At 34.2% G+C, this 13,316-nt stretch overlaps 1 protein-coding gene across 7 annotated transcripts in view; it reads left to right on the top strand.

The window, feature by feature from the left end:
• paplnb (papilin b, proteoglycan-like sulfated glycoprotein) overlaps window positions 1-13,316 on the top strand; it is a 23,492-nt gene extending 10,176 nt beyond the window's left edge. For 2 of the 7 annotated variants that reach the window (XM_087296834.1, XM_087296835.1), the window contains exons 2-15: window positions 157-273; window positions 369-422; window positions 1,195-1,304; window positions 1,387-1,447; window positions 1,533-1,635; window positions 3,327-3,457; window positions 3,542-3,639; window positions 5,119-5,320; window positions 6,894-7,070; window positions 7,486-7,636; window positions 8,342-8,422; window positions 9,396-9,507; window positions 12,625-12,700; window positions 12,793-13,316. In XM_087296834.1, coding sequence (XP_087152960.1) covers window positions 369-422; window positions 1,195-1,304; window positions 1,387-1,447; window positions 1,533-1,635; window positions 3,327-3,457; window positions 3,542-3,639; window positions 5,119-5,320; window positions 6,894-7,070; window positions 7,486-7,636; window positions 8,342-8,422; window positions 9,396-9,507; window positions 12,625-12,700; window positions 12,793-13,053 — 1,617 coding nt within the window. In that variant the 5' untranslated portion in view covers window positions 157-273 and the 3' untranslated portion in view covers window positions 13,054-13,316. 7 annotated transcript variants of the gene reach the window in all.

Here is a 13,316-nt window from a genome sequence, read left to right as displayed (position 1 = left end):
GGGACCTAAGTTTGTTTCATTTCTACCAGCCCATAATAAACATGTATGATCTTAAACTATAGTTGTGCTGATGTCACCATATTATAAGATTCAGGCATGGATATGTCTCCTGAGAGGGGTTAATTGTAATCTGATCTGGCTAGTGTGAATTGGTAGGTTTGTGTACGTATGCACAATGGAAGAGATATTCAGTCCTGAGTCTGCATGGACATCAGTGTCACAACTCTCTCGCCGTGACCGAGTCAGCTTGACATTTACAAAGACGCTGAGAAGGTGAGTAACAAAGGGACATTTGAGTGATCTGTCGATTTTGGTTTACACATTTAGTAAAAAAAAAAAAACAAGTGAATAATCTGTGTTTGTTTTAGATGATGCTCCACTCTCTTCTCGGGACTTTGTGCCTGATCTCTGCCGTTTTCAGTGTGAGTATAACCATAAATACATTAAACACATGCTCAGAGTTATTATATCTGATACCAAAACCACACATTTCAACCACACATTAAACTAAATGTTGATATTTTCAAAAAACTGATCATATATTCTGTTAAAGTTAAAATTATTAGCCCCTTTTTAATTTTTTTCTTCTTTTTAAAATATTTCCCAAATGATGTTTAACAGAGCAAAGAAATTTTCACAGTATGTCTGATAATATTTTTTCTTCTCAAGAAAGTCTTGTTTGTTTTATTTCAGATAGAATAAAAGTAGTTTTTGATTTTTTTAAAAATCATTTTAAGGTCAAAATTATTAGCCCCTTTAAGCTATTTTTTTTCTCTGGGTAGTCTACAGAACAAAACATCATTATATAGTAACTTGTCTTATTACCCTAACCTGCCTAGTTAACCTAATTAACCTAGTTAAGCTTTTAAATATGACTCTAAGCTGTAAAAGTGTCTTGAAAAATATCTAGTAAAATATTATTTACTGTCATCATGGCAAAGATCAAATAAATCAGTTATTAGAAATGAGTTTTTTAAACTATTAAATTTAGAAATGTGTTGAAAAAGTTTTCTCTCCATTAAACAGAAATTGGGGGAAAAAATAAACAGGAGGGCTAATAATTTTGACTTCAGTTGTATAAATATGCAGAAAAGATGTTTTACATTTGGGTCTTTTAGAAAAAGGCAATTGACCAAGGCTGTTTAAGGCTTTTCCATGTTTGTGTCAGATGATAACCAGAGCGTTTGGTTGCAGTTGAGGCCACCATCTGATGATTATTATGGTGAATATGGCCCTTATGGACCCTGCAGCCGTACATGTGGTGGAGGAGTCGCTGTGAGAACAAGGATCTGCAACACAATGAGGTGAGCTGAGTACATCTGAAACTCTTTATTTTTTCTTTGTAGTCTATTTCATTTAAGTCATCTTCTGTGTTTTGATATTAAGGACGGATGGTGGACACAATTGCGTGGGACCATCAAAGTCCTACAAGCTCTGTAACACACAGGTAGCTAAGTTAACAGCTAAACAAATGCACATGCTGTTTTCATAAAAGTGTTTGTTCAGAGCTGTAACATTTGTCCTCTGCAAAGGAATGCCCTGCTGGATCTAGAGATTTCCGTGAGGAGCAGTGTTCCCACTTTGACCAAATGACCTTCCAGGGGAAACGTTATACCTGGCAGCCATACTATGGAGGTAGAAACACTTATACAGTTAAATGCAAAATGAATAGCTCTCCGGTTAATTTAAATTTAATTAAATATTTCCCAAATGATGTTTAACAGAGATGATCTTTTCCATATAGGCTATTTATTGCAATAGGCTTTGTCGTTATTGTGTAGTTTTATCTTTAACCCACACAGAATCTGCATGCTCTGAAATCTACAGATTTCTAGCCAATCATTGAGTCTATTTATTGACTTGTGTAAATGTGTGTACATTTATATTCATTCAGCTTTAAAATTTTTAGTTTTTAATTTCAGTAATATTATTGACTAATATGAAAATGTTTATTCAATTTATTTACAATACAGTGTGTAAAGTAATATTTTCTGTTTTTAAGTAGATGTATTATATGATAGACTTGCTTTGTTTACCAAATAAGTGGATCTAGATGGATCTGCATTTTAAACATTAAATAAAAGTTAAAAAGCTATTATTTTTATTTCATATATTAGGTTTTTAGTTATGATACTCCTAAAATAATTCCGCATAAATCTGCAAATTTTCTGCAGAAATAGCAAAAAGTGTCAACTGATTCTGTCTGGCCCTACTTATAGGTATAACCCACACCAAATAAGTTGTATTTACCCTTAAAATGCAAAAAGAAAGTAATGTTCATTTAACATCTGTCATTATAAAATGCAGTTTGCCCTAGGCACAAAGAATGCCGGGTTGTTTTGGGTCAAATATGTACAAAACTCTTCTGCAATTGTGTTGGAACAATGTCACAATTTGTCCCAGACATTGGGTTAAATAACCATGTTTTTTTAATTAGCATTTTTGTTGTTGTTGTTGTTGTTGTTGTTTTTTGTTGTTGTTTGTTCTTTTATGTGAAAAGTAAATATAATAATAACAACAATCAAGTACTTGCATTACTTAAGTAATCAAATTGATCTAAGTTACTGTTACTGTCACGTTTATTGTCCCCTTTGAGGCATTTGTTCTGCAGCATAATAGAATTACACCATTCACCACACACACAGGACAGACATCACAGAATATTAACAAACTAAATCATTAAAAACAGCAGCTACTCTTCCCATTAAAATTGAGCAAATCAAGAGCAAAGGGAAGATTGGAGCTTTAGGAGTGAAACTAATCATTTAATATATAATCAAAATTGTTTTATTATTTTTATTTTTCAAATATTTCCCAAAAGCTGTTTGATGTTTCCTATAATATTTGTTCTTCTGGGAAAAGTCTTAGTTGTTTGATTCTGGCTAGAATAAAGGCATTTTAAAAGTATAGAGAACAAATCATTTTAAGGTCAGTATTATTAGCGATATTTTTTTCAATTGTCAAAACAAACCAGTACACAATGATTTGCCTAACTACCATAACTTGCTTTATTAACCAAATTAATCTAGTTAAGCCTTAAAATTGCACTTTAAGCTGAATGCTGAAAAATATGTAGTAAACTATTATGTACTGTCATCATGGCAAAGATAAAAGAAATGTGTTATTAATGTGATTATTAAAACTGTTATGTTTAGAAGTGTGATGAAAAACCTTTTTTCCCATTAAACGGGGGCTAATAATTCAGGAGGTCTAATAATTCTGACTTCAACTGTATATTTAAGTGATAGAGTTCTGCTTTTGTATTATGTTTAGAAACGCTCCTCTGGACTAAGATAAAGTGACCTGCGCTGTTGTGTTTTTTCCAGCTTCAAACCCGTGTGAGCTGGTCTGTGTGCCCAGAGGAGAGAACTTCTACTACCGTCACAGACCCGCTGTGGTGGACGGCACTCTATGCCACGTGGGCCGCAGAGACGTGTGTGTGGAGGGCGTCTGCAGAGTACGTGTCAACAATGCTACAACAACACAAAACCACACACATACACACACTCATTTCAGTCTAACACCATTATTTGTGCTGAAGGCGGTGAGCCATGGAGAGATTGTGGGCTTTGAGGATCGTGATATTCCTGTCACTTCTAGACATGGACCTGGTGCTGCTGTCCATCTGGACACTTACAGGTTATTCATCACTGTTTTGTTTGTTTGTTTTTTTGCATCTGTAATGAAATTTAAGTATGCATTAATGTATGTAAATGGGTCAGAAAATTAAAGAGGTTTTGTGTCCTGTTTAATATAATATAAAGGGTATTGATTCTTTAATATAAACAAAAAAATATTGATTATAGAGGCATACTTCGAAAAATAACCATCTGACAGACTTTGAGGATCTTGAATTTGAGGATCACAGTGCAGTCCCAATACACTAATTAATTCAAATGTAATTTACTTTCTTTTTCAATCATTTAAAGAGTATATATTGAAGGAAGGTTAGAATTAGCATATTGTTTTATTTTTTTATAAATATAAGTAAATATAGGAATGAATGGTAATAGTAGATTTATTACAAAGGAACAGTGGACAAAGAAAAGTTATTTTGAAGCCGAAACACGCACACTTAGTCTTAGTTAAAGTGTACTGAACTTAAAGCAAGGGCATAGATTCGGTGCATGACATGCATCTCTTTAGCGCATGCATTGAAAAGCACAAATTCTATTTCCTGCTTATAAAAACTATGAATAAAGTACTTAATAATATAATATAAACACTTAATAATAAAACAAAATCACATTCCATGCTACAAAAGTCAATTTACATGATTTTACTGCAGTCGGGCTTTGAGGAGGTATGAATGTAGAGAAATTTGGAGAGGTGTGTGAAGCAATTTATCTATTTTATCCCGATCATTGTTCTTCATAATCATGGAGGCCAAAATATAAACTGAATTTTGATTAATTGCACCACCTTGATTAATAGTATTGCGGTGAACTCGTAGCAAACTTGACTTGGTGCACATGTAGGTTAAGAATTGAAGGAGCATTACTTTACTTCATTTTCATTCACCTAGTTTTATTTCAGTAATTGGTGGATATTGTTGGGGACATGTCCCCTCCGTCCACGCCAATTCTATGCCCTTGACTTACTTTATATTTTTTCTAATATATTTGCACATTTATTTTTCCACATTTCTTTATTTGCTTAGAATGTGCTTGTTTTATTATATTAAATTATTATTATTAAATTAAAAGGTAACACTTTATTTTGATCGTCCATTTGAGTATTACTAGACTGCGTAATATCTGTTGATACTGCTCCAACCCTAACCCCAACCTAACATTCTACTTACAATCTAATGAGAATTAGTTGGCATAGATGCAATGTGACCTAAATTCAACAAACGGACCATCAAAATAAAGTGTGATCAATTAAAGTATTATATTAAAAAAGAACAAATGTATTTTATAAATGATCTAATAAATTATAACGTTCATATTTATATTACTGTATATGTTTTCCTTATATATTAGTGCTATATTATTGTTATTTGTGAAATGTATTTTTTTCTTTTTCTTATTTTTATATCTTAAATTTTCATTACTTGTTTTGTGTCTAGTCCTTTGATAATAAGTACTTTCAAACTCAATATGACTCTGTTTATAGATACACATACAGTGCCTACTCTGAGTGTTCCCGTTTATGTGGAGGAGGTGTTCAGAGCCGCACTGTTTACTGTGTTCATGAGAGAACATCGGCAATGGTTGATGAGTCCCATTGCATTGCAAAGGGCCTCAGAAAACCAACTGCACAGGTGGCCTGCAACGAACACGCCTGTGCCGAATACAGCGCCGGCCCATTTGGTGATGTATGGAATTATTTCATTAATATTTTATCAGTCCTTCCAGGATTTTGTGATTCTGTGATTGCAATAATTATTAGTTAGTGATTTTATTTGTTCAAAATTCACAGGTCACCAGCAGATTTTGGGCGTCCTTAAAAAGATGGTTTACCTAAAACTGAAAATTCCATCATCATTTACTGGTCTTTACTTGTTCAAGTCCTATTTGAGATTCTTTATTTCTGATGAACACAAAAGAAAAGGTTTTAGTTTGATTTAAGACAACATGACAGAGAGAAAATGATAAAGTAATTTTCATTTTTAGGTGAACTAACCCTTTTAAAATTAACCATGTGATGTTACAAATAATTTTTTTTAGGAGATTCCAATACTTTTATTCAGACAACACTTCTAAGTTTTTATGTGTTCAAATTGTTGACAAATTATTTAAAAGGTATTATGCATTATAAGCCTTCAATGGTTCAGAACATAAATAGTGTAAAAAATGTACCAAACAATGGAAACTGATCAGTTTTAAATAATTTTTTAAATATAAAAAACTTAAAAATTTCCATTAAATGCATATACTTATTTGTTCCTCTTAATCTCCCAATAATGAATAATGGCTTTAGTAAAAAAAAAAAAAACAACAACAACAACAAAAAAAAGCTATTTAAATGCTTAGTTTTATGATGAGGGCTCTGCAAAACACAAAGCAATAGTTGTATAATTTCTGATAAATGTATTTCAGTATAATTTCTTTTAATGCGAAGAAATTTCTTAACAAAAATAATTTTGATCATTTAAAGTTCTTTATGTATAAAATATGAAACAGTAGGCTTTATAGCCCAATGGTCATAGAGGTCAAATAAAAAAGAAAAAAAAATTGTTGTCTGCATATAAACTGCAATGCAATACAAGACATGTTCCAAATAATGCTGCAATTTTTGTTGCACTGAATAAAATCAGTAATTTTAGGCTGCAAAAATCCCCAAAATATCCCATAAAGTCTTGGAGAGACTATTTTAGTTATAGCATTGATTTAATACTCATACATAAATATTATATACATTGCCATATACGTGACCATGAACCACAAAACCATGTTTTTGTTTTTTTGTTATTTTGCAATTGCAATGTTTGTATCATCTGAAACCTGACTAAAAAAAATTAATATATATATATATATATATATATATATATATATATATATATATATATATATATATATATATATATATATATATATATATATATATATATATATATATATATATATTACATTACTTAATCATTATTTAGAGGAAATCTAAGGGTACAAAAAATCTAAATATTTAGAAAATCACATTTGAAATCTAAAATAAATTCCTAGCTGTTCATATTACTAAACAAAAATTATTTTTTATTATATTTTCAGTGGGAATTTTATTCATTTTACAAAATATTTTCATGGGACATGATCTTTTTTTAACATTCTAATGATTTTTATCATAAAAGAAAAATCTTTTGACCCACACAATTAGTTTTTTGGCTATTGCCAGAAATATACTCATGCAACATAAGAGATTTGTGGTCCAGTTTAAACATTTGTTTGTGGCAGTGTTCAGTGACCTGTGGTGAAGGGCTGCAGACACGAGAGGTGATCTGTGTCGGGGGCAGAGGAGAGCGACTCTCTGAGCACCACTGCAGTGGACTCACGCGACCACAGGCCACCAAAGCCTGCAAGAGACCGGCCTGCCATCAGGTCTTCAGATACTACACCAACGACTTCAGCCTGGTGAGACGAAGGAGCAGAGGAAAAACCTTAAGGGGGATGTGCACTGTAAAAATTTCCACACAATCGATTTGTGTTGGGACAACATGAAGGAATTAAATTAACTTATTAGTGTTTTAAAATTTAAGTGGATTGAACATGAAACAATTACAGGTGAGGTTTATTTAACTAGGTTAATTAGGTTAAGCCATGGTCAATTGCTCTGTAGACAATCTGAAAAAATATTGGTTAAGGGGGCTAATAATATTGACCTTAAAAAATTGGAAACGGCTTTTATTCTAGCTAAAATAAATAAGACTTATACTTTGATATTGTGTTGTTTCAGCTCATTTTTAAAGAGCTTGGATCAACAAATGTCATTTTTTAAAGTGTGGATTGTTTTTGGATGTCATTGTTGTTGTTGTCTGGTCTCCTTCAGTGCACCCGGAGCTGTGGAACTGGCACCCGTGAGCGTAGAGTGGTGTGCATGGATTTGGATCAGCATCCTTATTCAGATGACAGATGTGCTTCTCTTTCCAGACCTCATGCTGTGGAGAACTGCAACACACAGCCCTGTCCTGGCCCGCAGAGTGAGTTTAACTATATGTGAATGCTTTTGAAAGAAGTGTCTTTTGTGCGCTGAGCTTTCTCTTTTCATACAGTAAAACAGAAGTTTTGTGACATTTCCTTTTTCCCCTCATTGTTCTTTTAAAAAATGTCATTTGTTCTTGTCATTACTCCAGTCTTGAATGTGTAAATTTATTATCATTTTATATTTAATAGTTTTGAAAAAAACTGTGGTACTTTTCTGAGTATAAATGAAAAATTAAAAAGACTAACAAGGTTTTTGTCATCCCACACACATATATTTATCTAAATTATTTATTAATTTTCACTTCCCCATTTGCTGCAGTTTCAGTTAAGAAAGTAATGATTCGATTAAATTTCTCTCTTTGGCACATGGAATTTTCTCTCCATTTTAGTTTTCATTAACAAAATATAAAAATATACATAATTTCAAACTATTAAACATAAAAAGGTTTCAAATAATAAACAGTAGAAAACACATTGGTTATTAAATAAACTAATATGCAGATGTATTATATTGATGTGTGTGTACATTTATCCAGCTGTATTCTAATGATGGGTACAACAAAAATATATTTTGTTATAAATATAATAAATTAGCATGTTCAGAACTAGATATTTCCCCTATAGGTTATATCCTCATATTTTGGCAGAAATCCTGCTGTGTTATGAAGTACTGATCCTTTCATTGTGTTGCTTTGGTTTAGCGGTGCCCAGTGTGCAGAACCCCAATGGTTACGAGAGCTCCTTGCGTGGATTTGTGTCTTACACTCACGACCCAGTATCAGGTTAAAAGACTGTGACAAATAAAGCAATTGTTTAATTATTGTGTCTATCCATAATGTTTGGTCAAACTTTACAATAAGGTTTCATTAGTTAATGCATTTACTAACTTGAACTAATAATGAACAATACATGAACAGCATTTATTAATCATAGTTTAACATTTACTAATGCATTGTTAAAAATCCAAATTCATGCTTGTTAACTAATGTTAATCAACTATGAATAAATATTATATTAAATATAATGTTCATTGTGCTCCAGTTTCCCCCACAGTCCAAAGACATGCGCTATAGGTGAATTGAATAAACTAAATTGGCTGTGGTGTATAAGTGTGTGTGTGTGTGTGTGTGAATGAGTGTGTATTTCCCAGTAATGGGTTGCGGCTGGAAGAGCATCCGCTGTGTAAAACATATGCCGGAATAATTGGTGATTCATTCTGCTGAATGAATGAATGAATATTGTTCATTGTTTCTTCATGGGTGTAGCAGTGGCACAGTAGGTAGTGCTGTTACCTCACAACAAGAAGGTCACTGGTTCGAGCCTTGGCTGGGTCATTGGCGTTTCTGTGTGAAGTTTGCATGTTCTCCCTGCATTCGCGTGGGTTTCCTCCAGGTGTTCCGGTTTCCCCCGCAGTCCAAAAACATGCGGTACAGGTAAATTGGGTAGGCTAAATTGTCTGTGTATGGATGTTTCCCAGAGATGGGTTGCGGCTGGAGGGGCATCCGCTGCGTAAAACATTTGCTGGATAAGTTGGCGGTTCATTCCACTGTGGCGACCCCGGATTAATTTATGCACTAAGCTGAAAAGAAACTGAATGAATGAATGAATGTTTGTTCATGTTAGTAAATGCATTAACCAATATTAACCAATACAACATTATTGTAAAGTGTTAACTATTTATCATATGCATATATTTTGTTGCATTTGCTGATATTTGCACTGTAGTTTACAGACCAAGCGATCCTTATCCCACAGTGACTGGTCCTCATTGCGCTCAGTCTCATTACGGCTGCTGTCCTGATGGCCACACTACAGCCTCTGGGCCTCGTGGAGAAGGCTGTGCTCATGATGACTGCCAGAGATCCAGGTGCCAACATATACATACAAACACATAAAATTTAATACTGACACAAGTCAATTTGTAGATATATAGATAAATAGATTGGAATGCCATAAAATAAATCGTTGAATTACCCTCTATTCTCTTCCAAAAAAAGATGCTTGTATTATTCCTAAAGATTTTTTCCTTCTGTGGAACATAACAGAGCAATTAATTTACATAGTATGGACAAAAATGTTCCATTTGAATTTGTATTTACTTATTGTTTAGGTGAACCATTAATCTTTGCAAATGAATCCACTGAAAAAAAAAAGTTTGTTTTTGTAATCTTCAATCAAACTCTGACCATTTGCTTCTGCGTGGTAATCCTTCTCTGTTCAGTCACAATAACTTTAACCATGCCACTCCTACCATTAGTTTGCTATGAGGGAATGATGCACAAAAAGAAAGCCCTGTTCCTTTCAAATATTGTGTTTCAGTTGGAAGTACGTCAACATTCATTTATTTATTTTCCTTCAGATTAGCCCCTTATTTATTAGGGGTCACCACAGCAAAATGAACCGCCAACCATTCCAGCATTTGTCTTACCCATCGGATGGCCTTCCAGCTGTAACCCAGTACAGGGAAAAACCCATACACTCTCACATTCACACATAAACTCATACACTATAGCCAATTTAGTTAATCGAATTAACTTTTCGGTCATGTCTTTGGACTGTGGGGGAGACCGGAACATCGGGAGGAAACCCACTCGAACACATGGAGAACATGCAGAACTAACCAATAATCCACTGTGCTGCTGCATACATCAAAATACTAAAATAAAAGTCTTAGCAACTTCTAGTTTACACTGACTTGGGAACAAAAAGTGTTTGTTGTTAAATGTTGATAAACAAACTATTTTCTTTTTTGAATGGAAGTCAACGACAATCAAAAATAATTGGTTATTAACATTCTTGACTAAACAGATTTGGTTATCATTGACTACCATTTTATGGACCAAAAATTTAAATAAATAAATAAATGTTTATATTTTTTTAACTGTAAACCACAACTGATTGCTTAACATAATTCTTAGCTGAGATCTGTTATATGGAACAAAATCATTGAAACATAAATAATATTCAGTTCAGTCGAATTCATGTTTATTTCTATAGCGCTAATACAATGTAGATTTCCTCAAAGCAGCTTAACATAGAGGTTTAGTAAATTGAAACCCTGTCAGTCCAGTTTTCAGAGTTAAAATACAGTTCAGTTAAGTTCAGTGTGGTTAAATTTCACTGCTGGACGTCCAAACAACTGAAGAGCAAGTCCATTGATGTGCAGCTCCACAAGTCCCAAACCAATCAAGCCAATGGCGAGGAACAAACTCCACCAATTGACAAAAGTGAAGGAAAAAAACCTCGAGAAAAAAAACAGGCTCAGTTGGGCACAACCATTTCTCCTCTGACCAAACTTCTTGTGCAGAGCTGCAGTCTAGGTGTTGGAGGCTGTAGAACAATGTATATTGTGAAAAAGCTGCAGGTATAAATAGGTCACTGGTGGGTGTTCAGGCTGGCCCACGCGATCAATGCAAAGACTCGTCTGTCACTGTGGTCTTTCAGGAATCAGTCTCATGCTCTCCATTCCTCCATGACCACCACAGCATCTGCTCAGGATACGGCCTGGTCCAGGATTATGGATACCTTGGCATCATTTCTTCACAGGTCTTGGATCGCATTAATGGCGCTGCATAATCTCTAGAGACCTTGGGGTCATTATCCCCAGGTGGAAATTGAGAATAAATAAAATAATTAGCGTAGCTGCTGTTCATGCCTAAAATTAAGTGCTATAAATAAAAATAGCAGTTATATAAACAAACATGTAAGGCACATGAGTGTTTCTAACAAAATGTCAGTTGCATTTAGATAAGCAGAGTGTGTTCTAAGGGTAGTTTGTCAAGCACACTCACCTGCGTGGAGCACGCTCATACATCATACCGTTGTGTGATGCACTGTGTGTATGCTTTACTAAAAAGATAGTTATTTAATCTATTTATGAACTGAGAGAGTGTGTCTGAGCCTCAGACATTATCATTAAAATAGAATCAGAGGAAACAAAATATGTTCAATAATTCTGACCAAACAATTTGGTTTAAGACAAACAGTGGTGTAAAGTAACAAATTGCAAATACTCAGATTACTGAAATGAAGTAGTTTTTCTAATGAATTTTCATTTACTAAGTTACTTTACTTTCCCTTAAGTAAATGTTTAGTGCAGCATTGGTACTTTTACTCTACTACTTTCCCTCAATCTGCAGTCACTACTTTTAATTATTTCCTGTCAGTGGATTAGAAAAATCAGTCCTGCACTGCGATTCCTGTCTAATCATATCACACATAGAAAGTAAATCGCATCATACTGATCTACCTTAAGTCTTCCAGCAAACTGGAAGCAGTAAGTGTCCAAGAAGACATACAATGACCCAGAGACTGTTTAGACTGAATGTCAATGAGAAAAAGACAGATGTTTCCTGTATGATAACCGAAATGGCCTTAAACTTCAACTAAATGCACTACAGAATGTTACGTTTACACACACACACACACACACACACACACACACACACACACACACACACACACACACACACACACACACACACACACACACACACACACACACACACACACACACACACACACACACATTCACAAATTACATGTAAGTGCTTCAAACTTTCCCAGCGTTATACTCACTACTTACTACTCTTGAGTACTTTCGAAAGGGCTACTGTTTACTCATACTTTAATACTTAAAACAGGTACTTTAACTCTACTTGCATTACATTTTTGGGTAAGTAGTTGTACTTTTACTTTAGAATGATTATTCAGAACGGTTTCCATCACTAAAGAAAAGGTTTAAGCAAAAAACGGAAACCAAAACTGAAAAATATCCTTTAAAATAGTTTGCATTATGTTCCACAGAAGAAAGAAAGTCATACAGTTATAGGGAGTATATAGATGACATATGGGTGACTAAGTGATATAATTAAATAAAACAGTAGTGAACAGCAATGAACTGGATTTTTATTAAGGCCAGATTTGGATATATTCAGGATCAAACCAGTGAACTGAACGTGTGTGTGTGTGTGTGTGATGAAAGATACGGCTGCTGTCTGGATGGAATAACAGCTGCTCTGGGTTACAGAAGAGCGGGATGTCCTGACTCCTCCTATGGGGTAAAACAGCTCATTTAATTTTCCCTGTCAGTTTTCCTCTCATCATATAATTTCATCTAATTATATAAACACGTCTTTGCTTTTGTTTTCAGGATCACAGTCCCTCTGCTAGTGTGTGCTCCTTGGCACGAGATGTCGGGCCCTGTTATGAATATAAATCTCGCTTCTACTTTGATCATTCCTCTGGCTCTTGCTCCCAGTTCTGGTTTGGTGGATGCCAAGGAAATGGCAATAACTTTGTCTCCAAGGTGGCGTGCGAGCGGACGTGTAAGGCTTCTGTCAGAGGAAGAGAACCAACGTCCAGGAGAGTGATCTACGATGTCAGAGGTTATAGAGTGAGATCCCGTGCATAATAAATGTCCAGACAAATCCAACTCATAAACATGTAGATAAAACTTCAATTGTGCTGATTTGAAAGCAGTCTTGGGTTTATACTGACATCTACTGGCATTGATTTGTTTAAACTAAGCTTTTTTAAGGGATGAGAGAGAAACACTTTATCAAACATGACTGCATCAAAGCTAAAGATAATTTCCTTTCTTTTTATGTTTCGGTGTAAGTACTTTGGTTGTATACTCTTCCTAAGCCATTAAAGTGTTAACACAAACCAACTGCA

The sequence above is a fragment of the Danio rerio genome, chromosome 20 (assembly GCF_052040795.2).
Source record: "Danio rerio strain M-AB ecotype USA chromosome 20, GRCz13ab, whole genome shotgun sequence".
NCBI lineage: Eukaryota > Metazoa > Chordata > Actinopteri > Cypriniformes > Danionidae > Danio > Danio rerio.
The sequence above is the reverse complement of the archived record's forward strand: the minus strand, read 5'-3'. Positions and strand labels throughout refer to the sequence as shown.